The sequence below is a fragment of the Lemur catta genome, chromosome 15 (assembly GCF_020740605.2).
Source record: "Lemur catta isolate mLemCat1 chromosome 15, mLemCat1.pri, whole genome shotgun sequence".
NCBI lineage: Eukaryota > Metazoa > Chordata > Mammalia > Primates > Lemuridae > Lemur > Lemur catta.
The window spans coordinates 54536399-54562535 of record NC_059142.1 but is presented as its reverse complement, the minus strand read 5'-3'; the positions used below and the strand labels follow the sequence as shown (position 1 = coordinate 54562535).

At 45.7% G+C, this 26137-nt stretch overlaps 1 protein-coding gene across 2 annotated transcripts in view; it reads left to right on the top strand.

Moving 5' to 3' along the window:
• The window catches only part of CYTH1 (cytohesin 1), an 89897-nt gene that overhangs the window by 32710 nt on the left and 31050 nt on the right, over positions 1 to 26137 (top strand). Inside the window, exon 1 of one of the 2 annotated variants that reach the window (XM_045526001.1) lies at positions 7923 to 8162. The exons of the other annotated variant lie outside the window; for it this stretch is intronic. Within the exon in view, the coding sequence (XP_045381957.1) occupies positions 8135 to 8162 (28 nt within the window). The 5' untranslated portion in view covers positions 7923 to 8134. Of the gene's footprint in view, positions 1 to 7922; positions 8163 to 26137 lie in introns of those variants that run through there. 2 annotated transcript variants of the gene reach the window in all.

Below are 26137 nucleotides of genomic sequence, written 5' to 3'. Positions count from 1 at the left end.
GTGCCCTAAGCTGTCTCTCACTGGCAGCTTGTGAGAAAGATCTAAGCTGTAGAGGGGAGGGCCACCAGGGAGCAAAATGAATTACCCCCAAATTCCAGAAAGGCTTTAGGGCACCCAGGAGCTCTGAGAATGGAGGGTGGGTTGAAAGTGTTCATGGTGGGCAGTTAGGACTCCCAGATCTGCTCTCCATCTCCTGCAGCAAGGCACTTTCTCTTGCACTTTTGGTAAAACGTGAAGATTTAATTTCTGAATAAGGCTGTGAAGGCAAAGAGTTAGTGAAAGTCCATATACTTAATTGTGAGGTCCTCATCCTTTCTCCCTCTACCTGGTTCCCCAAATACTGGTGGCCAGGTTTATAGGCCATACAGCCTAGGTGGGAGATTGGAGAATGCTTCTTCGGGTAACTGGCCCAAGCAAAAAGAACCCTTAGAGCCCTACATGCGGGGCCACTACACATTGCTGCTTTATTGCAATGCTACCCACCAATCTATAGGCCATGCCTACTACACAGAGCTTCTGATCAGGTTGTTGGTGCCTCCCTCTTAAATGTGAAGAAACAGCCATGTTTACTAGACATTTAAGGAAAATCCTTAACATTAACAGGAGAACAAAGCAAACAGAAGAAGTTTGAGGAAATAGGTCATGGAAGATACAGAAGACAGCTTTAGAAACTATATATTTAAGAGTCTCAAATATTAAATTAATGAAACAAGAGTAGGATGCTATAAAAAAGGAGTACAGGTTGAGTATTCCTTATCTGAAAGGCTTGGGACCAGAATTTTTTTGGATTTGGGAATGTTTGCATTATATGTACTGGTTGAGCATCCCTAATCTTGGAATTTGAAGTCCAAAATGCTCCAATGAATATTTCCTTTGAGCATCATGTTGGCATTCAGAAAGTTTCAGATTTTGGAGCATTTCAGATATTGGGTTTTTGGATTAGAGATGCTCAACTTGTATTCAGAGATTAAGAGTGAATTCTTGCAAATTAAAAATAGAAATATGACATTCAATGGGAAGGTTGGAAGATAAACTAGAGAATACTTACTAGAAAGCAACTCAAAAAGGAGATGAAAAGGTGGAGCAAAAAGATGAGAAAAATTAAAGGATCCACAGTGGAGATCCAGTGTCCAACTAATAGAAATTCCAAAAAATGAGAACTGGAAAACAGGAGAATAGGAAACTATTAAAGAATACAAGACTTCAGAACTGGTCTCTCTCTCATGGCTGGCACAAAGTGTGAAAAGACTCACTTCTGGACAGTTCATGAAATTTCACAGCACTAAGGTTAAAGATAAGGTCCTGAAAGATTTTTGAGATGGAGGAAAAGGTCACATAGAAAATAGTGAGCATCAGAAAGGCACCATAACTAACAGCAAGATGGGAAGCTAGAAAAGGTGGGGCTGTTTTCTTCATTCTGAGGAAAAAAATTTCAACTTTAAGAGTTCTATACCCAGCCAAGATGTCAGTCAAGTGTGTGAAAAGAAGCGAGGTATTTTTAGACATGCAAAATTCTAAACAACAATAAAAAATCCACCCCGCCACGTTGTTTCTCCTAAGTTATTAAAGGATGTGCTCTATCAAAACGAGCAAGATACAAGAAAGAAACACAGAATCAAAGAAACAGGATCCGGCATTGGACAGGGTTGAAGGGTGTTCTCAGGACAATGGCTGTGAAAGCAGCAAGAGCAGCCAGATGGGATGGTGGGGGGTGATTTCTGGAGGGCACCTCAAAAAACACGTCACGTGGTATGTTTGAGCCTGCTGGTAGCATTTTATACCTTGGTAGAGAGCCTGGCAATTAATCAGTTATAGGCATAGAAAACTAAGCAAATAGAAAAATGACTTAATGCCTCTATGGTAATTTTAATCATGGTACAGCATATAGCTTAGTTGTGAGCAGTATTTATAGGAATACTAAATGCTGATCTAATACAAATGTATGTGTAACTATGCTGAGTGGGTGTGCATGTTTGTGGGGTAGGGTGACGGGGGGAAGACAAGTCTTCATCCCTGGAAGGCGGTTGGTGTTCTAGAGGCGAAAGGTTGAGAGTGAGTGGTGTGGGCATGTGATTTAGAAACAGGCAGGTAATTAGTAGAAGAAATAGCAAAAGGAGCTACCTCTGTGGAGTAGGATTCAGGGGGTGGGGGTAGAGTTAGACAGGAAACTGTGGTTTTGTGTGTGCTTTTAAAATGTTGTGTGCATGTTATTTTGGCTAAAGGAAAAAAACAGGCAGGAGTGTTGAGAGCCGAGGCTGGAGAGGCAGCAGGGTCAAATCAAGGGGGGGCCTCAAAACCGCCGTGAGATGCCAGACCAGGGTTCAGCGACATGTGTAGATTTGGGTTGAGCAGACAGCTCAGTGGCGGTCACAAGGGGGTGGATCTGGGGAGCGAGACTGGTGGCAGGAGACCAGTTAGGAGTCCGGCACAGTGTCCGTGTGGACAGAGGGAGGGATTAGCGAATGGATGAGGATGACGGGGAAAATTCTCCATCTTCCCACACCTGGAGACGATGATTGTGAAAGTATTTAGTGTATGTTCTTCCTGGTTTATTTCTTTGTTCATTTTTAAAGCAAAAATGCAACTTTATAATCTATGCATTTTGTCACATGATTTTTTCATGTAACAGTAAAAGATGAATATCTTTTTCTACAAAAAAGATCTGTGGTATTTTTCCAATTACCTTTAAAGTACCAAGGAATACTTACAGGTAATTCATGGAAGGACATATGTCCACATTAAATAGACACAACAGAAAGCCCTGATATCACTGTACCACGGAAGCATAGATGTTAAAATACTACTGTCTGTGCATCTAGTTGGCACGTTTTCAGTGATAATCCTTGCTGGGCATTTAGCTGTGGCGAGGCAAGCACTTTGAAAAACAGCTGGTAATGGAAACAGTTATTTTGGAAATTGATTCCATGGCACTTATAGGGAGCCATGAAATAGTTTGAGTGTTTTGACCAACCCTTAAGTTCACCTCTAGGAGTGAAGCACCAGGAGCCAGCTGGAGCTGAGCAGAGGCGAAGGCACAGGACGTTGCCGGGTTATATGGGCTGGGAGGGAAGTGGGGGTGGATGTGCAGCGGTAGAACTGGCTGAGTAAATTACAATATATACACACAGGGCCACTGTGAAAAATGCCGGCCTTGCCATTCCAGCCTTGGGGTTCTTCTAGCCTTCCCCCTTTCCATATTTCCAAATGCCTTTTCCAACAGTGGGAAACCTGGCCCCTGTGATCCTCTGGGGGCTGTGTCAGATGCCTTCCTTTTACCCCCACCTCCACTTCCTCCCTGTCTCCTCCCTCCTCCCAGCCTCTGCCGGAGGCTGCCCTGGACAGAGCACGTCTGCCTGCTTCCGGGCCCTCTGGTTCTCCGTGAGGCTTGGCCAGGAGATTGGAGGGTGGAGAAGAGAGAGGCCCTGCCAGGTGGTGGAGGGCTCACTGAATCCTCTCCCAGTGCTCCGGCCAGGTGGCCTATACATGGCCATCTTCAGCGTCAGCGTGGGCACCTCGGCCCTCTGGCTTGACGATGAGGAGGCCCCCTTGTTGCCAGCCATGGTGCCTCATCACTCCCCCGTGGTCTCCCTGAACTCTGCGTGCACTGTTAATCAATAATGCCCTTCGTAACTCTCTCCAGACTCTTGCTCTGAGTATGTTTCTGTCTCTTTGGGATTATGACTGATGTGGGTATTGTGCTCTAAAAAAACAAACTTTCCCTACAGTATTGCATGAATATTCATGTAAATTGTTTTCTAGTGTCAGTTTAAACCATTACTTGTTTGTATATTCTCATCTTATCCACCAGAGGGGGTGAGTCTGGAATCAAGCATGAAGTCTATTTAAGGCATTTATTAGTTGAAAATATAAAATGTCCTGAGTCAGACACCTGCATGGGAATACTCTAGTGTATGGTTTGGGTACGAGTGGCTGTCAGGTGTTACTTTGTTGGTTTCATGCTTACAGGGCCTGTGCCGGCTCCTGTGTATTTCCCATGTCATCGGCTCAGACACGGCCCTGAGGCCTGGACAGTTGTTCTGGTTCTGTAATGTGCCCTTATTTTTCTAGTTATTTAAAAGTGTACTTTGAGACTTTTTAACAGTTTCTATTTAAATAAATATATTGTAATCTTTCTATAACATTCTGTTTGGGATTGATATTATAGATGCACCTTATTGGTTGGGTGGCCATATATTTAGTTTGCCAGAAACAGTCCCAGCATATGCCGATTGGCTGATGTAATTATTTATAGCACCCACTTTCAATCTCACAAATGTCCCGATATGGACAATAACTTATATAGTCACTTTCCTCATGAGTGAGTCAAACATATAATTTGGTGATTCAGTGGTTAAATGTCTATTTTAAGGAATTTAAGACACATCTCTTCATTATTTCCTTTTTTAACAGTGTTGTTTGTTGCACTAGCTTTGGAGCAACGAAAATCAAACAGATGCCAATATGTGTTGGGCCAGGTATGCTCTTAGGGATGCTTTAAAGGATGCTGCCTGGCTCACATAGCCTAAGGGGCAGCTCTTCTGCTGGGGGCTTATGGGAGCTGGGACACAAACCTGTCCTGAACGCAGCCAGCACATAGGCTGGCCAGGAGCCTAGAAGGCGGCCACCGTGCCCAGTAGGGATGGTGGCTGCTACATGAGCCGTTAGAGTCCCTCTTTTGAGGATATGAACTGGGAAGTTTGGCAAGGAGGAGACACTGAGTAGTGGGGGCAGAAGCTGAAAGTCTCGAGGTCCAGAGAAGTGGGGGACGGGAGGGACTGTGGGTGGATGGGGCAGAGGCTGTGCAGGTGGAGAGTAGGGATCCAGTTGGCAGCCAGTCCCTGCTCAGAAGATGGCAGCTGCATCCTTCTACTTGCCAAGCCAGAAAGCGTGGAATCACCCTTGACTTGTCTCACACCTCACACGGAATCCATTGGCAGGTCCTTGGCTCTAGCTTAAAAGTAAATGTAGCAAGAATCTGGCCACTTTTACTACTTAAGCCTCCACTCTGTCTCCTCTGGAGGACTGTAGCAGCCTTCCAGCTGGTCTCTAGCTCCTGCCCTTGCTGTCCCGGCCTGTTCTTATCCACAGCCAGAGTGGTCTTGTTACCGAGGAAGTCACTTTGCTCTGCGTTGCCCAGAAGCCTGGCAGTGGCCACCCATCTCAGCCAAAATAGAAACCAGAGCCCTTAAAATAGCCCCCAAGGCCCCTTGCAGCCCTCCATCACCCTCCTCACCCCTCAGACTGTCTCTTCCACTCCCCTGCGCTGGCCTCCTGGCTGTCCCCACGTAGCGCTCAGCACCTGGCATGCTGCATCCTTTTCTTCCTTGTTTGTCTCGCTGTGTTTTCTGTCTCTGAAGCAGACACGCCATGAGGACAGGTGTTTCAACTGTTTGGTTCTCTGAAGTCTCCCTGGTGCCTGGCACGCAGTGTGCTCAGTGTGCTTATCGAATGTTTGTTGAATGAAACAAACGATAAGATTATAGATTTGATTATAAAAAAATAAAAACATCTGTAAGACAAGAGACAAAGTTAAAAACAAATGACAGATTCTGAGAAAATACTTGCAACATTTAATACAAATATTAGTAATCTAGAAATTGTTAAGAAAAATGATAACCAGTAGAAAAGTGGGCAAAGGATTTGAACAAGCAATTCACATAGAGCAAGCATATCCCTCAAAAGGTATGGAAAGGCAATCGCCATCACCAGTAGTCAGGTCAGTGCAAGCCGTCAACAGCAATGAGAAACCATTTTCCATATGAGACTGGCAGAAGTTCCGTTTGCTCCGTCAGGGAAGGGGCAGGCACTTTGGCAGCGTCCATGAACGCTGAGTACTCAGACTCCTGATCAGCTGTTCTGCCATTGGGTGTCTGTTCCAGGGAAGTCCTGTTCCATTTGACAGTGGGTAGAAAATAGAAGTGACCTGTCCTCTTGTAAGTTAAGGTTACCATGTATGAATCAGAGCTCACATCAGAAGATAGAAAGGCCAATTTGGGAATCATTGAACTCAGGTTTTCAAATGGCTCAGGGTGGAAAACTTACACTGGGATTTGGTGTGGATGGGGATTGCAAAGGACAAAGCACGCTATTTTGACACACTAAGCTAAAAGGTAATAAGTTGGGTTTATATTAGTTGCTTCTACAAAACAAAGTGTTTTTTAAAAAAGTACATGCATATATATTTATTTAACTATTACTAAGCAAGAAGGAAGCGAGTGGGATGGAACCGCTACCCTTGAGGCATGTCGGCACCTGTGGTCACCTTCAGAGTGTGGCTGGAGATGGTGCTCTGCTGTCTTGCTGTAGATGTCTGTGTCTCTTACTCCAAGATGAGGACCTGGCCAGAGTCCAGCAGGGCCCAGCCCCCTGGAGAGCTGCAGCAGGGGTTTGCGTTTATACCAGGACTAACAGGAGAGGGCGCTGGGAGTCCAGCGGAGAGCAGGGTGCCCAGAGTGGCCTCGGCAGCCAGGTCCCAGACTTCGGGCAAGCCACATGTCCTTTCTGGGTGCTTGTCCTCAGGAACTGGGGATGGAGAGGACACGCACCACACAGGTGCTTTTTGGGTTACGTGAGTTAGGTCACATCAAGCTGGGCACAAAGTAGACAGCACCACCTACAATGGTGATGTGCCAGGCACAGGTTGTTCTTCTGTCACTTGTTCCTTGTAAGTATAAATAACTGAGTTATGGGACCCCTTAGCCCTTCCCATGTGCACATGGGATGCTATATCCAAATCCAGCAATTCTGCTTCTTAGAATCTTTTCTATGGAGATAATTAAAGCGATATGACAAAATGTGTGCACATGGGTATTGAGATTGGCAGAAAAATGGAAACCATTTACTAATAAAAGTCTTAAAATAGGGGTCTGGTTAAATATTATGTCTAGACTGTGAATAATAAAAAATGTGACAGATGACCATTTACAGTCTTGGAAAAACGTTCTATGTATAGGTGGTTATAACAACTCATAAAATATCCAGGGGCGCGTGCGTGCGTGCGTGCGTGCGTGTGTGTGTGTGTGTGTGTGTATGTAAAGAGAGAAAGAGAATAAATATAACAAAAGTCTGGAAAATATACCCTAAAATGTCATTAGTGGTTATCCCTGGGAGATAGGATTAAGGTGTTTTTTCTCTTACCACTGTTTTCTAATCACATATGTATCGTGAACACATCGTGCAGAAAAGTCTTATTTGGTGCAACACATTAGAAATTATAATGAGGATAAAATTAAACATATTGGGAGTTTGGCCCTTGGATGTTTTTTGCCTCTAAAACTTCCCTTGTGGTTTTCGTCTGTGACCTCACACATGCCGTCATGAGTACGATCTCCTAGGCATTCACTTGGGCAATGTGCTGTTGTCTCATTGTGAGAGGACCAGGGGTTCTAAGTGATTCCTTCGCAAGAAATCATAGTTGGCCCTCCACATCCATGGGCCAGGTATGGATCGAAAATATTCGGGGGAAAAAAAGGGTAGTTGAGTCTATACTGAACATGTACAGACTTTTTTTTTTCCTTGTCATTATTCCCTTAATATAGTATGACAATTATTTACATAGCATTTACACTGATAAGTAGAGGTGATTTAAAGTATACAGGTGGATTTGCATAGGTTATATGAAATGCTACACCATTTTATGTGAGGGATTTGAACGTGTGTTTTGGTATCTGGAGTGGGGTCCTGGCACCAGTCCCCCGTGGCTGCCGAGGGACAGTTGTACTAGGAAGCCAAGAGAAAGCCAGCAGCAAGCCCATCCCTTGCTTCGGCCGGGTCTGAGAGGAGACTGGAGGAGCTGCACTGAGCTCGTCTGGCTGCAGTGTAAGACTGTTTCAGGAAGCAGATGGTTAATGTACTCGGAAGGTTGCCTGAGCTTGACTTCAGGAACTGGGTGGTGGCAGTGACTGGGAGTGCCACTGCTTTGAGACTGGAGGCTGATTGGCCAGGCCTGCGGCCAGCCCTTCCCTATTCATTCAGGAAGCAGCTCTGGGCTGTCCCAGTGGCTGGACAGCCCCTCAGGTATCCCTGGGCCCTCCCAGTCATACCCCACAGGAAAACTTGGCTTGGAGTTAGTTACATCTCTCCTTTGAAGGACAGAAAGGAACAAACCTTTCGTGTTGTGCTGTAAGGGAACAAGATGGTCCTTAAAACCGAAGAGGAAGACGGTGAGTCACAGCCCCAGTCCAGGACTGAGGCGGCCTGTGTCGAATGGAGTGGAGTTTTAGGTATCTCTTTCGATCAATATGTGAAATTCTGTGAAGACAGTTTTACTGAGGGGAGGGCGGGGAGAGTTAAGGACCAACCTAGACTGTAGTTTTTATCTTACTGTTTTCAGTAGACAGGCTACATAGTGCTGTAGTGGCTAAGAAGCTGAGGCTCTCCTGGTGTGTGTGTGTGTGTGTGTGTGAGAGAGAGAGAGAGAGAGAGAGAGAGAATAAGGTAAATCATTGTGTTTTTAAACCAGAGGTCCCCTTTCCAGTCTTGCTTTCGTTAGAGTTCCGCCATGGGTGTTTCTTGGTGGATTATTGCTTCGTACGTGGTGATTGTGTCTGTACTTCCTGTATATGAATAACAGTCGGTGAAAAGTTCTGAGAATATCCAGAATGAATCTGATACTAAAACGTAAGAAGTTAGAGACCAGATTGAAAGCACCAATGAGATTCGGGATAAATAATACTTTTCTTAAATAAAATGTAACCAAGGGAAAAGACATCATTAATTTGGTCTTCCTCTTTTGGTATTAGAGTGTTTAAAGCCTCACATCTCTAGGACTTCCTTCATCTGCTCCACACCCATACCGTAAACAGTGGAGCTATGAGTAATGGGATGACAAACTTGGTGGCTTCTAAATCCCAAAAGATTGTGCCAAAGAACTGTGTCTCCAAGCACCCTAGGTCAGCACAGGAGTTTGTGTGTGGATGTGCGTGTATTTCGTTGCGGTGCCTTCATCAGATGGCAATGTTTTCATGCCGCACAACAAAATAGAAGAATGTGTGCTGATTTGTAGCTGGTAATCAGTGATACCAGTAAGTTTGAAATGAACATTAGACTACATTTCAAGGTGAATCTTGTGAAAGTTATAATACTTTTGGGCAATCCTTTTTATGCTTTTCCTATAAAACACAGATTTTAAAGTCTCACGTCTAAGTGCAGGTGATCATGGACAGTGGCTGTGAGGTGACTCGGAAAGCTGTACCGTGTGTGAAAGACTTTGAGAGAGAAGGACTTACAGGTGTTTGGGGTGACTCGTTTGCATTTGAACCAGGGCGCAGTAGTGAGGGGCAGTTCCAGGCCAGGCTGACCTGCCCACATGGGTGTTTTGGTGTCTGAAAGATAAGTCTACACAGGCCAAGGTCTTTATTTCCAGAGGGAACACTTGTGAGAATGGCAGAGGATACTGTACTGATTGTGTTGGGACAGTGGGTACGCCAGGCCTGGCCATGGTCCCTCACGCTGACTTGCTTCTGGTGGTTCTGGTGAGCCCAACGTCAGACCCACTGGAGGTGCTGTTTGATAATCCCTGCAGAGTCTAAGTCAGAGGGCTCATATGTCCTCGGCCCCTGACCATCCTAGAGGCTTTAAAATTCAACATAAACTGCCCGTATGGGTACATTTGATTCCATGGTAGGCGTAATGGGTCTGGGACATGATTTGGGGCAGGGACTTTAGAGATTGGATTGCTGAACAACTTTGCTTTGATTAAGTAACCTGAAAGAGCCGGTGCCTCTCCACTTCCCTCACCCCATCCTGGGGTGTTGTCTGTTTGAGGCAGTAGGGGGACAGCATTGCCCTTCCAACCACTGCTGAAATAGATGCCCTAGGTACTTAGAGGAGAGAATGGCGTTTAATCAGGGGTGAGAGTGAAGAGAACAAATGGAGTTTTCCCTGGCAGGTCCCCAAGATCCCAGGGGAAGATAGAAGTTAAGTGTCAGCATTTTGCTCCTCCTAGAGGTGCTTTTACTAGATCTACTGCCCTGAAGAGCACACCTAATAAAGGGTGGGTGGAGCTTTTGAAAATATTCTTTAAGGAGGTCATACTCTTTCCTGTTGTGCTAATCTCAAACCCGTGATCCTTAAGTCAAAAACGTTGCTTTCTGTTTCCATCCTTACCTGGTGCATACAGTTGTCCATTTTCATTCCAGTATTGCGTGTGTATGTATAGGTGAGAATTAACCAGTGTAATTAATTGGGCACTGTTTTCTTAACTGCTATACATTGCTGTTTAATCTTGTCTTTTTTAACAGTTAGTTCCCCTTGATTTGCCTTTGAACCCTCTCTTTGGGATGAAATCCAAACTCCTTGGTGTGGGCCCTGAGGCGCTTCACAGGCATATGCTAAGCCCTCTTCCTGGTGCCACCTGTGCCCTGGGCCTGACCTGTGATGTGGCCGTTGTCCCTGACTCCCAGTCACTCCCCAGCCACCTCACCTTGCTTGGTGTGCGCCATTTTCTCTGATTCTCCTTTGGGGGACTCTGTTGGTCCTTCAAGTCCTGACGCAGAGGCTGGCCCCTCTCTGAAGCCTCTGGGCGTGCCTCGGCGTTCTTTGGTGCTTGGTGGCCTGGTGTGTTGCTGTTACGGGCTTACACACCTCTCCCCACTGGCCTTCACACTCCACGCGGGGCAGGGACTGGATCTATTTAAATCCCAGCTCCAAGCACAGGCTGCGCCTGTGGCAGATGCTCAGTAAATGCTGAGCTGAAGTAAATCCGTGTACCCCAGTAAGAGAAAAGACAGAGCGGAGGACGCCGCCAGTGACCCCGAGTGTGAGTGGGCCCTGCCTGTTGGCGGCTTACCTTAGGTAGATTAGTTATGACTTGTTGAGCCTTTTACCTCATCTGTAAACTGATGGGAACAGTGCATCGTTTAATGTCAGGAAATTTTCAGAGTTTATAGTTGAGCTATGCTGTAAAGTTAAGAAAAATGGAAATGAAAAACTATTTTAAGCTATAAGATACCATATGAGTATAAAATAGTATTGTTTATAGGAAAATATGTCAAATAGAATTAAGTATAGTGCCTCTCTAGTGGGACATCGGATTTTCAGGTTGCAACTAAAATATCCTTGATATTAACTTTCTGCATTTTCCTGTTCTTTTACTGCATTCATTGTGATTGTGCTAGCCTGGAGTTGGACAGTTGCTTAGGTTGAGGTATTAGCAGGAACACCCGAGGCACTGTAACTATAAATGAATATCCCCTTAGATATTGCTCACTCTCTTCCTTATGGATTGGGTTTGTATTTTGCAGAATCAAAAATGGTTACATCTTTATTTTTAAGCAGGAGCATGTTTGGCATTGTATGAAGTACACATCATAGCAAGAAACCTGCATCACCATCTGCTGTGACAAGTTTTGAAGGGGACTTGCTCTGGTTTGAATTTTAAAGGCTTTCCTACTGAGCATCCCGGAGATGAATTCTTGTGGTGTTGCACAGAGTTAGAACTGTCCTTTCTTCTTAATGAAGGCAGTGAATAAAAACAAGGGCTTGGATTTTGCCCCTCTGAAAGAAGTTGAGTTTTCTCCATTGTCTGAGGCTTCCTGTTGCCTGCCAGGTCTTCTCTTAGTTATGGGATATATTAATACTAATAAAAGCATAGGAGTGGCTGTGGGTGGTCATGACCCAAAGTCCAGCTGGACAGGAGGAATGTGGAAGGCAGCAGGTGGAATTTTCTAAGAAGCCAGTATTAGTGGGAAAAAAAGGCAGGTGTTGTGGGTCTTGGCAAGCAAGGATCTGAGGTAGTAAGAGCCTTTCTCAGCCTGCAGAGGAGTCAGCTGAGGTGAGGACAAAGTCAGGTCCTGTAGGTCCAGGTAGGAGTCAGAGATGGGGCAGGAGTGGCCTGAGGAAACAGGAGACATTTCAGTTTTTGTTCAGCCCTGCCTGTGGTTCAGGAAGGCTTGCTGGAGTATGTTTGTGGCTGGGGGCCGACAGAACCTACATAAAGTTTACTGCTGGTTAAATCACAGATGGAGGGCTAGACCTTCTGGAATTTTTTTATAGTATCCATCTCTCATTTTTCTCTTGGATTTTGACAGCCCTCCAAAAGACAACTTTACCAAATTTATGGGATTCTTGTCTCTGTTCTTCTTTCTGTTTGTTTTCAGCTCAGCTGAGATTTCGTTTTTAGAAAAGGACTCTTGTAACTACTGCCATCTTTTCCTGTTGACCTTCTGAAGAACTTCAAGTTGTAGGGAATTCAGATGGGTTTCATCTTGCAGATGGAGCCATGAACTAATTAGCTGAGACAGAGTCACTAAAAGCAGTGTAATCAAGGACATTTAAAGCCATGAGGTGCCTTGGAAGTTATCTAGTCCAGCTCTGGTCAGCTCTGCAAATAAAAGCCATTGCTGTGGCCCCTGGCAGGGACTCTCCGAAAACGGAGCCAACATCAGCCAGAAATTTAAGTTAAATAGCCATTGTTGAGATAGGATGGTCTCATATGTTACTATTAATAGTTACCTTTTTGTTTTTCTCCTGACTACGTGGTGTGTTTGATTCTCTAGACCTAGGTAAAACACTAGGGGAAAAAATGGAGACAAAAGTCAAGTCCTGCTGCCCTACAGATCAGCTGGTGTGTGAGCACTCATCCCAGCACATTCCTTCCTTCCTTAAGAAAATAACCTTTTTTTTTTTGAGACAGAGTCTCACTGTAGCCCTGGCTATAGTACCGTGGCATCAGCCTAGCTCACAGCAACCTCTAACTCCTGAGCTCAAGTGATCGTTCTACCTCAGCCTCCTGGGTAGCTGGGACTACAGGCTCGTGCCACCATGCCTGGCTAGTTTTTTTTTTTTAGTTGCTCGGCTAAATTTTTCTATTTTTTAGCAAAGACGGGGTCTCGCTCTTGCTCAGGCTGGTCTTGAACTCCTGACCTCCAGTGATCCTCCTGCCTGGGCCTCCCAGAGTGCTAACATTACAGGCGTGAGCCACCACACCCAGCCCAGAATATAACTTCTTGACTTGTGTCGTGTTCTTCCTTCCTCTGTTGAGGAATCATGAAAGCTCAACTTCTGACCTAAAAATGATCCAGTGAATTTCTTTTCTGAATCAGTGGCTGTTTCTGATTCTCCTTTCTTTCTGGCATCTAAAGTCTCTTTCCCTTTGTATTTTCTGTTAAGAGTCAGGGTTCTGAATCAGAGAATTCAGATGAAAGACCACATGTGAAATTATAGCAGAATGAGTGTTGTTACAACAGGTATCTCATGGCTGTTAGAATAGAACTCAAGGGTTTCTTCCACAAAAGAAACACTTAGCACCAACCTGAGCAAATGTAAGTGGCTGGTAGCATTTTTGTATTTTCTTTGAACAGAAATTTTAACATCAAATTTTGTGTTATTTATGGATCCAAATATACAGCAAGGCAGAAAAGGAAGAGTCAAAGCCTGCCCTCGCTCCCTTCCACAGTCAGTCCTTCTAAAGGTGATTATTGCCAGTGGTGTCAAGTGGGTCCTTCTCAGAAGCCCTGTGCACTTACCACACACGTGTCACACGCGAGAAGGAATCCTTACACAGTGATCTGTATGTTCCTGCTTCCTTTAATGTGTCTTAGAGATCTTTTTATATCAGCATTACAAATCACCCCATTCTTTTAATCACCAAATAGTGTTTAAGTAGTTTCCAAATTTTGCGACAGTATCCAATGGGTAAACTGTTTTTTCTCTTCTTCTTTTTTTTTTTTTTTTTTTGTTTTTTGAGACTGAGTCTTGCTCTGTCGCCCAGGCTGGAGTGCAGTGATGTGATCATAGCTCACTATAACTTTGAACTCCTGGGCTTGAGTGATCTTCCCGCCTCAGCCTCCCAAGTAGCTAGGACTATAGATGACTGCCTGGGTGATTTTTAAATTTTTTGTAGAGAAGAGGTCTCACTGTGTTGCCCAGGCTGGTCTAGAACTCCGGGCTTCAAGTGATCCTCCCACCTTGGCCTCCCAAAGTGCTGGGAATACAGGCATGAGCCACTGCACCCAGCTGGGTAAACTCTTAAATAGAGTTTAAGACTCAAATTCTTAAACTTGGCTGGGCACGGTGGCTCATGCCTGTAATCCTAGCACTCCAGGAGGCCAAGGCAGGAGGATCACTTGAGGTCAGGAGTTTGAGACTAGCCACAGCAAGAGTGAGACCCTGTCTCTACTAAAAATAGAAAAAATTAGCTGGGTGTGGTGGGTGGCACCTGTAGTCCCAGCTACTCAGGAGGCTGAGGCAGGAGGATTGCTTGAGCCCAGAAGTTGGAGACTGCAGTGAGTTACAATCATGCCACTGCACTCCAGCCTGGGTGACAGAGCAAGACTCTGTCTCAAAAAAAAAAAAAAAAAAAAAAATCTTAAATTTGATTCACATCAAATCAAAAGGTGTATGCATTTTAAATTTTGGTAGTGCCAAATGTTGCATGAATTTGCACCCTACCTGCAATGTGTGATGTCTGGTCCTGGAGGCAGTTCCCTGCTTTCAGAGGGGAGTAGAAACAAATTCCCTCCCAAGAGATCTTCAGTCCCTTCTCAGAGCAGGAGCAGGAGCCAGCTTTTGCTTCTTTGAAGAAGCATTTTATGCTTCTAGCTTTTACTAAACAATAACGAGGCATTTTTAATTATAAGGAAGGAAATAGAGTTAAAAAAAAACAAAAAACAAAACTCCAGGGCTCTGGGCCACAGAAGGAGGGGAGATTAGGACCCTACGATTGGCCTATAGGCTTCATGCTTATCATGCCTGTTGGTGCTTAGAGCCTGTGGCCCAGGTAATTTGGGGTTGGATAGCCCTCACGTGCACCAAGGGTCTTTGAGCAGCAGCATGTGGATTAGTGGGTTTGAGATGCTGCACGATACTAGTGTAGCCTCTGCACCTTGTTTTCCACTTCAGAAGCTGTCAGGACAACAAAGTGGTTGATGGTCAGAGGGTCACGGTCTGGTTCCAGCAGTCCTGTGCCTGAGACAGAACAGAGGAGAGGTGGGGAGTTGGTGGTGGCGTTTGGGGAGTCAGTACCGGGTGAGGTGGTAATCGAAGCTGTGAGCCATGAGTAGAGGGAGAAAACACTTCTTTATTACCACTTCTGACCCGGTTTTTACCGCATTGGACAAATGCCCTGCGTCCCTTTACAACCCTTGCAACCACTGGAGAGCTTCCAGCCGCTCTGCTTTCTCATGGCGAGGCACCGCCACTTCTTGCTCTTCCGGAAGCGCTGCTTTCTTTATCTCACCCAGCCTGACAACAGAGCAGGAGCCAGCCGGGGCCAGCATCCGATTCAGAGGCTCTGACTGGAGCTTGCTTTTCCTGGCAGGGCCCCTGGGCAATGCCCTTCCCACCTCTGCGGGGATGCCGGCTCTGTCCTGGCTCGCCCCGAGGCTCGGTGGCAGTCCCAGACTCCGGAGCAGCCGTCCTGGGCTAACCTCGGCTCTTCTCTGTCCCCCCAACCCCGAGCGGCCCCTTGTGGGCAGCATTTATTTGGCACTTAGGGGCTGCCTGATTAATTTTTTGTTAAAAGGCTAGTAATGCGTGAGCTATTTGAGGGCCAAAGCCATGTCTCGCCAGCTTCATATCTTGCACAGTTCCTGATAGGGTGCCTGTGTACATGAACAGCCTTTCTTTTTTTTTTTTTAAGATTGTTGAATTATGAGTCTCAGAAAATTATTTTTAAAAACTTTCCTTTTCTGTGTTGGGATTCCTGAGATTCCTATTCTGTGAGCAGTCATTTTCTCTGCTCTCTGGTCACTGTGATTTCATAAACTTGACTGTGCCACAATTTATTTTGGCGTCTGTATTCTGTAGATATGAGGAGGGCCACACTGTGGACTTTTTGTTTGTAGCTTTTTTCTCTTCTTGCCTGCTCCCGTCCTTGTGTCCTGTTGTCTGTGCCTAGAATTGACTGTAGGTGCTGGCTTTGCTACCAGCTGCCTCGGGCCTGGATTCAGATTGACACCTTTGCTCGGTTCATGCTGCAAGTAAACCCCAGCTATGGATACTTCAGTGGAAGCTGGCCAGGTTAAAGGCAGAGCCACAGGGCCTTGCACGTGAGCACTGGGTCTTTCGTAGGAAGTGATAGGTTGGGATTCACCTGCTGGGGTCTTTCAGTCCCTGGAATGTATGTGTATTTGTATAAAAACCAGTGATGTTACCTCAAAATAAGGGGTATACCTCTTAGGACTAGAAAAGTACTATGAGAACACTCATAGTATAAGATATTACTACTGAAAAGCAAGAGATTAATTTCATGTACACATGAAATCCGTGGGAACAAGGTGGTGTATGACCAGATGGTAAATTGCATGATCCGAACACAGAGAAGACAGTGAGGACTCAGAAGAGCTTCAGGGCTGGTGAGTACACATAAAATGAGCCAGGAGCTCGGCTAGAGTAACCGGGGAGTCCTGTCCTGTGATGGGTGGCAAAGATGAGCCCTCAAACAAGAAGAAAGAAGCAAAGAGAGTGGGCCCAAGCACCCTGGGGAGCCAGGGAGGAGAGGTGGGACAGCTCACCAGACAATGAGAGGCAAGAAGACAGGCTGCCAAGGCACGTGTGGCATTGGGATGCTCAGTCCACATTTTTGTTGAAAACTTGTGTCCTTTTATAGCTTAAAGCAAAAATTTTATGATTTTAGGGTTTGTTTTTTACAGACTTGGTATGATTCTTTTAAATGGGTACTACCATCTTGACACTAAGGTAAAATTGTTCATACTATGGCTGTTTCTTAAAAGACACAAGCTGGAATGTAGAGCCAGAGTATCTGGGTCAGGGCTGGTGGCACTGCCTGGGGATGAAGAAGTCTGTCTGAGCTCCCTAGGCGGGCCCAACCCCCGTGGCATGGCACCGGGCAGGGCTTGCAGAGGGGTGGGTGCCTCTGTTAGTTCTTAATGGCAGAAGACTGGAAAGGAGGGAGGGCATGGGGGTGTTTGTAGGGTTCCCCTGTTTGTTGTTTATCTAGAACAGTAGTTCTTAACCAGGGCAGTTTCAGCCCCCAGGGGACATTTTTGGTTGTCACAGTTGGTTGTAGGGGTGAGGTGATGGTGGTAGGGATGCTGCTGGCATCTAGTGGGTAGAGGCCAGGGATGCAGCTAAGCACCCTGCAATGCCCGGGGAAGCCCCCCAGCAAAGCATGATCTCCAAATGTCAGTGCTGCCCTGGTCTAGCACAGTGATTTATTTTTGTTTTTCCTCCTTGCTTATTTTGTAACTGTTTAAAAAACCTATGTCTCTTCCCTTGTTGGTGAAACATACTGTATTTCTCAGTGTGGGCTGCAGTCACCTTGTGTTCTGTTTAATGTGGGGAGGCTGGCCGTGTGGAGCTTGTGCTTTGGGGACTGGGGTCCCAAATCTGTGTGTTTAACAAGTGCTCTTGGTGATTCTCGAGCCCTCAGAAGTTGGCAAGCTGCTGCACTCAGGCGGTGGCCGTGTTTGTCATCCCCAGCCATCTTATATTGTCACCCCTAAAATCCACTTGCCTAACTTTTCCCAACCAGAGCGTCCTCAAAGGCGATGCCACAGCCTTTGGTGGAGAAAGACCTGTGGGCGGCATGGAGATAGCGGCCGGCAGGCGCACTGAGTAGGAGGGGAGTCCTAAAAGGGCTGGAGCAGCGCATGTGGAGATGGAGGGCTTGGGACCCCCCGAGGAGTGGTGCAGAGGACAGTGCCTCGGCAACCCCTCCAGGTTGGTGTTGCAGCCGTCTGATCAGCTACTTTGCCTGTTGACCTGGCACAGAGCAGTGGCAAGGGCTGGGGTTTTGTGCTTTGGGGGTGACAGAGCATCCGCTCCCCAGATCTGGCCTCCTGTGTATCCACGCGGTGAGGAGAGGGCATCTTGAGTAAGGGTTAACATCCTTCCAGTGAGGGCAGCCATCAGGGTTCAGCTTCTAAGGGGGAGAAGAAAGCCCGTGGAGCCTGGGAGCAAATGCTGGTGGTGCTTCCCCTCCCCCAGGCTGGGAATGGGGGTAGTAGGAGGGGCGGCTGTGATCGCATTCATGGACGCGAGCAGCACACACTCCGCGTCAGCCCCGGCTGCAGCTCCGCGCACCCAGCTCCCCGCTCCAGCCAGCCTTCCCCGCCAGGCTCAGCGCATTTACACCTGGGGCTCAGCTTTTGTTTCTTCTGGACACCTCCTTCTCTGCCCCTGCTGTGCTGGCACACACATGCTGTCCTTGCTGCTGCTCTCCCTGCACCTAGAGCTGTGGGAGCTCCCGGCAGCCTGGGACTGTGGGATCGCTGCACAGAGCCACCATGGCCTCTGACGTGGAGCACTGCAACCTGCCGAGGCTTTGATGTTGCTGCCCGGGGCTTGCCAGGACACGGGGCCGTAGGACAGGGGACTCGCTGTGGGTAAGAGGCCGGGTGGGTGGTGTGTGAGCCACGTCTGCGGGTCCCCCGTTATGTGCCGCTGCCTGCCTCTTCTCCCAGCCAGTAGCCAGCAGCGGGAGCTGATGCTTCTCTGCATGTCTGTCTTTGGTTCCGCATTCTGTGCTCTCTTCTCCGAGGGTTTTTCCGCTGGCACCTTTGGGTAGGTATTCAAGCATTCAGTTTAGTTTCTTCTAGGCCTGTGACTGAGGAACATGCCAATAACCAATTTCCTTTCTGGCTTTGGTGAGGTTAGAAATAGGGTGGCAGAAAGCAGAGGGGCAAATTCGGGGTGATTCTTCCCCTCTAGGCCTGCCCGCCCACGAGTTTCTGTTTCATTCCCTGCGGGCTTTGGACCCTTTCCTGGGCATGGGTAACCCTCTTTCCAGCAGTACACCCAGAAAAGGAGTTGGAATTGTACATCTAACTTGATCCAGGGGTCCTTTCCAGCTGTTAGACATACTGAGGGAGAACGTTTACGTGTACAGAAAAATCCAGGGTTTTACAAAGGCCCGGCATGCAAATAGATTTTAAGAATGAGGGTACAGTGAGAGAGAATTGACTCTTAAAACCTTCACCAAGCCTCTGTTTTGAACACAGAAGGGGTGTGGTGGCCCAGCTGTGCAGGCTGACAGTGATTGCAGCTGGCAGGCGCAGGAGTGGCAGTGCTTCACCCTGGGAACAAGAGCGTGCCCTGCCCCCTTGGGAGGAGGGACGAGCACAGAGGATTTGGTTTGTTTGGTGGCAGAAGGAAGCACAGGCTTTCCCTGGAGTTCAGGACCAGGCCTCTTGTCTCGAGGAGGCCGGAGGTGGAAGAGGGCTCTTCCCTGCTGGGCTCGTCCCAGCTCTGCCTTCAGTCCCTTTGATCCTTCCAGAAGCAGCCGTGGAGACAGACGTTGGAAGTCTGAGTGCCAGGAGGAAGCTGCTGTGAAACCCCAGCTGTATCAGATGTTGTCACTGTGAGGTTTTAGGAAAGGTTAAGCATCTTAAAATAATTGTTTTCTAGTTTTTAGCAGTTATAGAAAGCAGATGTTAACTTTGTTTTTCTAAACCACATTCTTAGGGTAAAATTTTATGACTTAGTTTCTGTTACTGCCTTGAAATGTGACCTCATTTCTTTTTGATTTACTGGATAAATCATAACATGCAAACCAAGTCTTTGAGTTCTAGGATTAAGATAAGATAGTAAAATACTTTTCATTTATAAGACAGTTTGTGGAGGTTTTTTTAATATACATTTTTTCAATGGAGAAGCGCTGCATCAATGACATGCCCATTACATACAGTGGTGGTGGGAGGAAGTCACGGTCTGCCCAAGGTCAGAAAGTGGTCAGTGAAAACCCAAGCAGATGTCTCCACGCCTCCCCCTCTTAACCCTGGGCAGCGTCGCATCTGAGTTCAGTTGTTAGGGAGTTCTTAGAGTAGTTGTTAGGGGATATGTCTCTAAGCCTGAGAATCGGAATGAAGTCTTCCTTAAAAATGCAGAATGTAGTAATCAAATCTTTAATAGACTTACTTCTACTGGGGAGACTGGATGGTTTTTGCATGGAAAGAATTTAAACTAGAATAGTCTAAATATTCATATTGGCAATTAGCTGGAAGGCACCTCTGGCTCTCTGTGCTGAGTACTGTTTATGCCAGCTGTGTGCTAATTTAACTCTTTGGTCCTGGTAATGTGTGTAAATTCTTTTAGAAATATCTTAGGCTGCAAGTTGGTGATGAGACACTTGTTTTTGGTTTTGTTTTGAGACAGAGTCTCGCTTTGTTGCCCGGGCTAGAGTGAGTGCCGTGGCGTCAGCCTAGCTCACAGCAACCTCAGACTCCTGGGCTGAAGCGATCCTACTGCCTCAGCCTCCCGAGTAGCTGGGACTACAGGCATGTGCCACCATGCCCGGCTAATTTTTTCTGTATATATATTTTTAGTTGTCCAGATAATTTATTTCTATTTTTAGTAGAGACGGGGTCTCGCTCAGGCTGGTCTCGAACTCCCGACCTCGAGCAATCTACCCGCCTCAGCCTCCCAGAGGGCTAGGATTACAGGCATGAGCCACCGCGCCCGGCCAAGACACTTGTTTTAAAGTGCTCTACACAAAAGTCAAATCATAGTTTCTTGGGAAAGCGACTAAGGTAAGCAGAAATTGGGAAGTTAGAATATTGCTATGAAATTTTTGTTTATTATTTTTTCATGTTTCCTTGTCTAAGGTGTTTAATTTATTTTTGATTGTGGTAAAATACATATAACAAAAAATTTATCTTAGCCATTTTCAGTTCAACGGTATTAAATATATTCACATCGTTGTACAACCCAATTACCAAAACTTTTTCATCTTGCAGAGTTGAAACTCTGTCCCCATTAAACACACCAACTCCCCATTCCTCCCCCCCATTCCTAGCCCCCGTCTCCCCTCCGTTCTGCCTTCTGTCTCTTGTCTGCTCTGGGGACCGCATGTCAGTAGAGTCCCGCAGTGTTTGTCCTTCTGTGACTGGCTTATTTCACTTAGCACAGTGTCCTCAGGGTTCATCCATGTGGTAGCATGCATCAGAATTCCCTTCCTTTTTAAGGCTGAATGATGTGGTATTAAATTTTAGAAAATATTGCTATGATTTTGACTCAATAGGAAGGAAATGTAATTGGTTTCCCAGAGTTGACAGACTTTCTGTAAAGGTGTGAAGTGAACTTGTCTGCATGTTACTGGCAGAAAGTGTGTCACCCTGGTCTCAGGGCCCCAGTCACACCCCCTTTTCTCTATCGACCTTCCCACGTGCTATGATCCCTAACAACTAACTATCCTGAGGCCTATCTCTAAATTTAAGGATTTCAGTGAAATCTTGGAATCATAAGCTTTTTGTTTTACATTTCTGTTCTGTTGCTTTTTACCTGAAAGTTACTCTGAATTTTGGTTGCATTCTTATCCTTGCCTTAAAGATCTTATTTGTAATGTGAGCATGGAATTGAGAGTTTTGTGAAAGTTGAAAATTACTTTTCTTAGGGAGAAAAAATTTTCCTGAACCAACCCATTCTCCAAATGTAGTAATGATCTATATAAGGAACTTTATCTTTGAGTACTTGACTGTTTTTTTCCTTCTTTGCTGCCTTACCCGCAGTTCTTAACTGTGCCTCACAGCACTAACTTCTCACCCTGCAGTTTTTAACTTACCAGATTTTGTATTGCTGAGGGTGATTTGTGTTTCCTCCTACAGTGTACAAGCTGTAGTCTGTTTTAAAGAGCATCCTGCTCAGGAGGGAACCTCTTATCTTACTATTGGCTTTGAGGCACAGATAGGTGAAGTAATTCGCCCAAGGTCACGCAGCTGGTGAGCGTGGACCTGGGCTGGGGTTAGGACCCCAAGACCACCACACGTAGAGTGCCAGTCCCCAGACCAGCCCCAGAAGTTGGGTGAGGTGCCCCTGCTGTGGACTCACACGTGTCCCGCGTGGTCCCTCTTTAACACACACTCCTGAAGTTGTCATAGCGTCTGCAGATGTTTCCTGCAACTGTCCCTCCTATAGGAAGGACCCAGATCTGTCTCTTCAATGTTGTGTCCCACGGCCTTGCACTTACCAGGCAAGCAGTAAATGTATTGAATGAGTCAATGATGACATAGGTGGAAAGAAACAAAAGAGGAAGATTAGATAATTAATTAGATAAAGGAAAGAAACTTGGCATTTGTTGGGCACCTGCTTGTGCCAGCTGTTTTATCTTCTTTTCCTTCACTTATTCCTCACAACAGTGCCAACAGTCGAGCGCGGTAATTCCATTTTACGGATGGACAAACTGAGGCTCAGGGAGGTTAGGAGTTTGCCGAACATTGGTATGTCTCCAAAGCCTGAGTTCTTCTCAATATTTTGAAGTTTTTCAAATTATAAATCACTGGGGTTTCCTGGGAGACAAAAACACTCGTAGGATGGTGCAGAGGGCGGCGAACAGGCCGTTTGGTTCAGGGTCTGACTCGCGGGATCTACGGGTGTGTGGTCAGTGGGTACTGAGTACTGTCGCTGGTGCTCAGGACATTCGGAGTTTTCTTTACCCCTCAGGCCCTGCGATCACTGTGTCTTTGGAGGTGGTTTTCCAAATTTGCCGGAAATTGAACCTAAAAGCCCAGTTTGTAGGTAGTCAGTTGTCCCTCCGAGCAGGTGGCAGTTTCTGCAGGGCGTCGAAAGCTTGCTGGTGCTGCTGTAGTCAGGGCTTCACGCAGGAGAGAGAGTGTGTGTGTGTTTTCAGTGTCAGTGGAGCTCCCTGGTCTGTAAAGGGGTGTGGCCTCCATTAGCAGGAGGGCACCCCGGCAGCGGGCCACCTGGGGGGCTGAAGAGGAAATGGCCATGACCTCCTTGGCCTGGGAGGAGCTCTAACTAGCTATATTTACCTTCTCCACAAGTGACAGAACAGTAGGCCTCTCAGGACACTTAGGCTCGCTTCTTAATTACTTTTTCAAATGTTTCTCTGCAGTACTGGTTTAAACGTGGACCCTTTTATCCATCGAAAGGCAGGGGCTATAGGAAGGATGCCAGTTAATAATTATGGTGGGAAAAAGTGGTTTCTTGGGCAGAGGGATCTGGTGGTAGCAGGATGACCTCAAAGAGTGACATCTAGGTCCTAAAGCATGCGTTTTGGACACGTGCATCACCGTGGGGAGTTAAGACTGCGGGAGGACAGTGTGGTCCATCTGGGTGGCAGCTGCTGTGTGTGTGCGAGCAGAACCTGCTGCCAGAGGGCTGCATTTTCAATGGAACTTCATGGCGTGTCACCGGGCATCTGCCTGTGGCCACTGGAGCGGGGATTGCAGGGTTTTTGACCAGAGTTCGCCATGTGCTCGTTAATCGTCCCCTGGCTTGGAAAGAGGGTCTGTCCCTTTAAGACAGTCCTCCTTTGTATGCGCTGATGGAACCCATTTCAGCTCTGGGTTTCTGCGGACTGTTAAAATCTGCAAAGCAACATTTAAATAAATAAATAAATGAAAGCTTCCCTTGTGTGGCTTTTCTATTCACAGCAGAGCACAATGGCCCCTGTTGTTTTCCTTACTTTAATCCCCTTCATTAAATTGGAACCCTGGAAAGAGAAGGTGAGGGGGCTGATGCTGGACGTCCCCTGACTGCCAGCCGGACACCTTGCAGATTAACCTTCACAGGCTTGGATTCCCGGGCCTCTCTGGCAGTGGGCGAGGAGGGCGGGTGGGTGGTGTGTCGGGGCGGCTCCCCCTCTGATCATCTCCATTGTGCTCAGGCCGGTGGCAGGGACAGCCTGCTGCCCTCCCCAGTGTCCATTCTTCTAAAGAGAAAAGAATTTGGCCGCCTCCCTGGCACATAAGCGTGGCTGCAGCACGTGGCAGTTGGGGGAGGGAGGAGTTGTCTGTTGCTCTGCCATCTGGCCCCTCGGAGCCAGCCGTTCTTTTACAGTTTAACCCTCATGGCTACTCGGGAGAGAGGCGGCATGAATAGACCGCCTTCCCAGGGTGCGCACGCTGCTTTCCCAGAAACTCCCGGGGTGTAAAGTACTAGCTCTTCCTTTCCTGTCCTAGCTGTAGCCTTGGCAGCATCCTTAAGACACCAGCCAAGATTGTGGGAATCAGTGACACCTCCTGCTCTCCAGCAATAGCGTTGATTCTTTATGCTGTTAAATGAAACCAAGCATTTTGTCTTTGAAATTTTTTTCTCTCATGGTCAGCATGAGAATGAAGGCTTGAATTAAAATGATTTGTTGAACCAGAGTGAAGTAGCATTGTGAGTTAAGGTTACTAAGTACGGGATAAAGAAGTAGTTGAGAAATCGTGAGCCTAATATCAGAAGACTGGATCAAATAAATGTGAATACATGTCTTGTTTGTTCTAGTTGAAAACTGGCTAAGAAGCTTTTTCTATCTGACTAAAGGACACAGAAGGCCCATCTTTTCTAGTAACCATAGATTAACATTTTTATCTTTTGTTTTTAAATTGTCATAGTACATACATGTATTTATTTCAAAGCAAGTATTCAGGGGCTGGTACATTCCATCTCTCTACTCCCAGACCCACTCCTAAAAGCAGCCACTATTTTTTTTATTGATACCTAATATTTTACATATTTATGTGGTACATGTATTATATGCACAGAATGTATAATAATTAAGTAAGGGTATTTGGGGTTTCTGTTACCTTGAGTGTTTGTCATTTCTGTGTTGGGAAGGTTTCAAATCCTCTCTTGTAGCTACTTTGAAATATGTAATACGTTATTGCTGACTGTGGTCACCGTACTCTGCTGCAGAATATTAGAACTTCTCTCTTCCATCCAGCTGTGTGTTGCTACCCATTGACCAAGCTGTCTTCATTCCCGCTCCCACCCACACACCCTTCTTGGCCCCTGGTATCTGTCATTCTATTCTCTGCCTCCATGACATCAAGTTTTTGGCTCCTACATATGAGTGGGAACATAACAATATTTGTCTTTTTGTGCCTGGCGTATTTTACTTAACGTTATGACCTCAACTTCCATCCATATTGCTGCAAATAACATGATTTCATTATTTTTATGGCTGAATAGTATTCCATTGTTTGTATATACCACATCTTTATCCATTTGTCCTTGGTGAACACTTAGGTTGATTCCCTACCTTTGCAATTGTGAAAAGTGCTGTGATAAACATGTGAGTGCAGGTATCTGATTGATATACTGATTCTTTGGGATAAATACCCAGTTGTGAGATTACTGGATAAGAGTTCCCTTTTCTCTGCGTCCTCATCAGCATCTGTTATTTTTTGTCTTTTTATTAATCGCCATTTTAACTGGGGTAAGATGATATCTCATTGTGGTTTTGATTTGCATTTCCCTGGTGACTAGTGATGTTGAGCATTTTTTATATAGTTGTTGGCCATTTGTGTGTCTTCTTTTGAGAAGTGTCTATTCATGTCTTTTGCCCACTTTTTAATGGGATTATTTTTTCTTTTTACTGTTGATTTGAGTTCCTTGCATTTTCTGGATATTAGCCCCTTGTCAGATAAATAGTTTACAAATATCTCCTTCCATTCAATAGGTTGTCTCTTCACTCTGTTTGATGGCTTCCTTTGCTGTGCAGAAGCTTTTTAAGTTTAATATAGTTATTTGTCTATTTTTGTTTTTGTTGTCTATGCTTTTGAGGTCTTGGCCATAAAATCTTTGCCTAGATCAGTGTCCTGAAGTGTTTCCCCTATGGTTTCTTCTAGTAGTTTTATAGTTTTGGGGTCTTATGTGTTTAAGTTTTTAATCCATCTTGAGTTAATTTTTGTATATAATGAGAGATGGGGGTCCAGTTTCATTCTTCTGCATATGGATATCCAATTTTCCCAGCTCCATTTATTGAAGAAGGTGTCCTTTCCCCAGTGTATGTTCTTGGTACCTTTGTTGAAAACCTATTGGCTGTAAATATGTGGATTTATTTCTGGATTCTCTATTCTGTTCCATTGGTCTATGTGTCTGTTTTATACAATATCATGCTGTTTTGGTTACTATAGGCTTGTATTAGTAATATATTTTGAGGTCAGGTAGTTTGATGCCTCTAGCTTTGTTCTTTTTGCTCAGGATTGCTTTGGCTATTCAGGTTCTTTTTTGGTTCCATATGAGTTTTAGGATTGTTTTTTCTAATTCTGTGAAAAATGACATTGGTATTTTGATAGGGATCACATTGAATCTGTTGATTGCTTTGGGCAGTATTGTCATTTTAATGATATTAAGTCTTACAATCCATGAACATGGAACGTCCTTCCATTTGTTTATGTCCGCTTCAATTTCTATCATCTGTGTTTTGTAGTTTTCCTTATAGAGATCTTTTACCTCCTTGGATAAATTTATTCATAGGTACCAAAGCAGCCACTATTAATTAACTTTT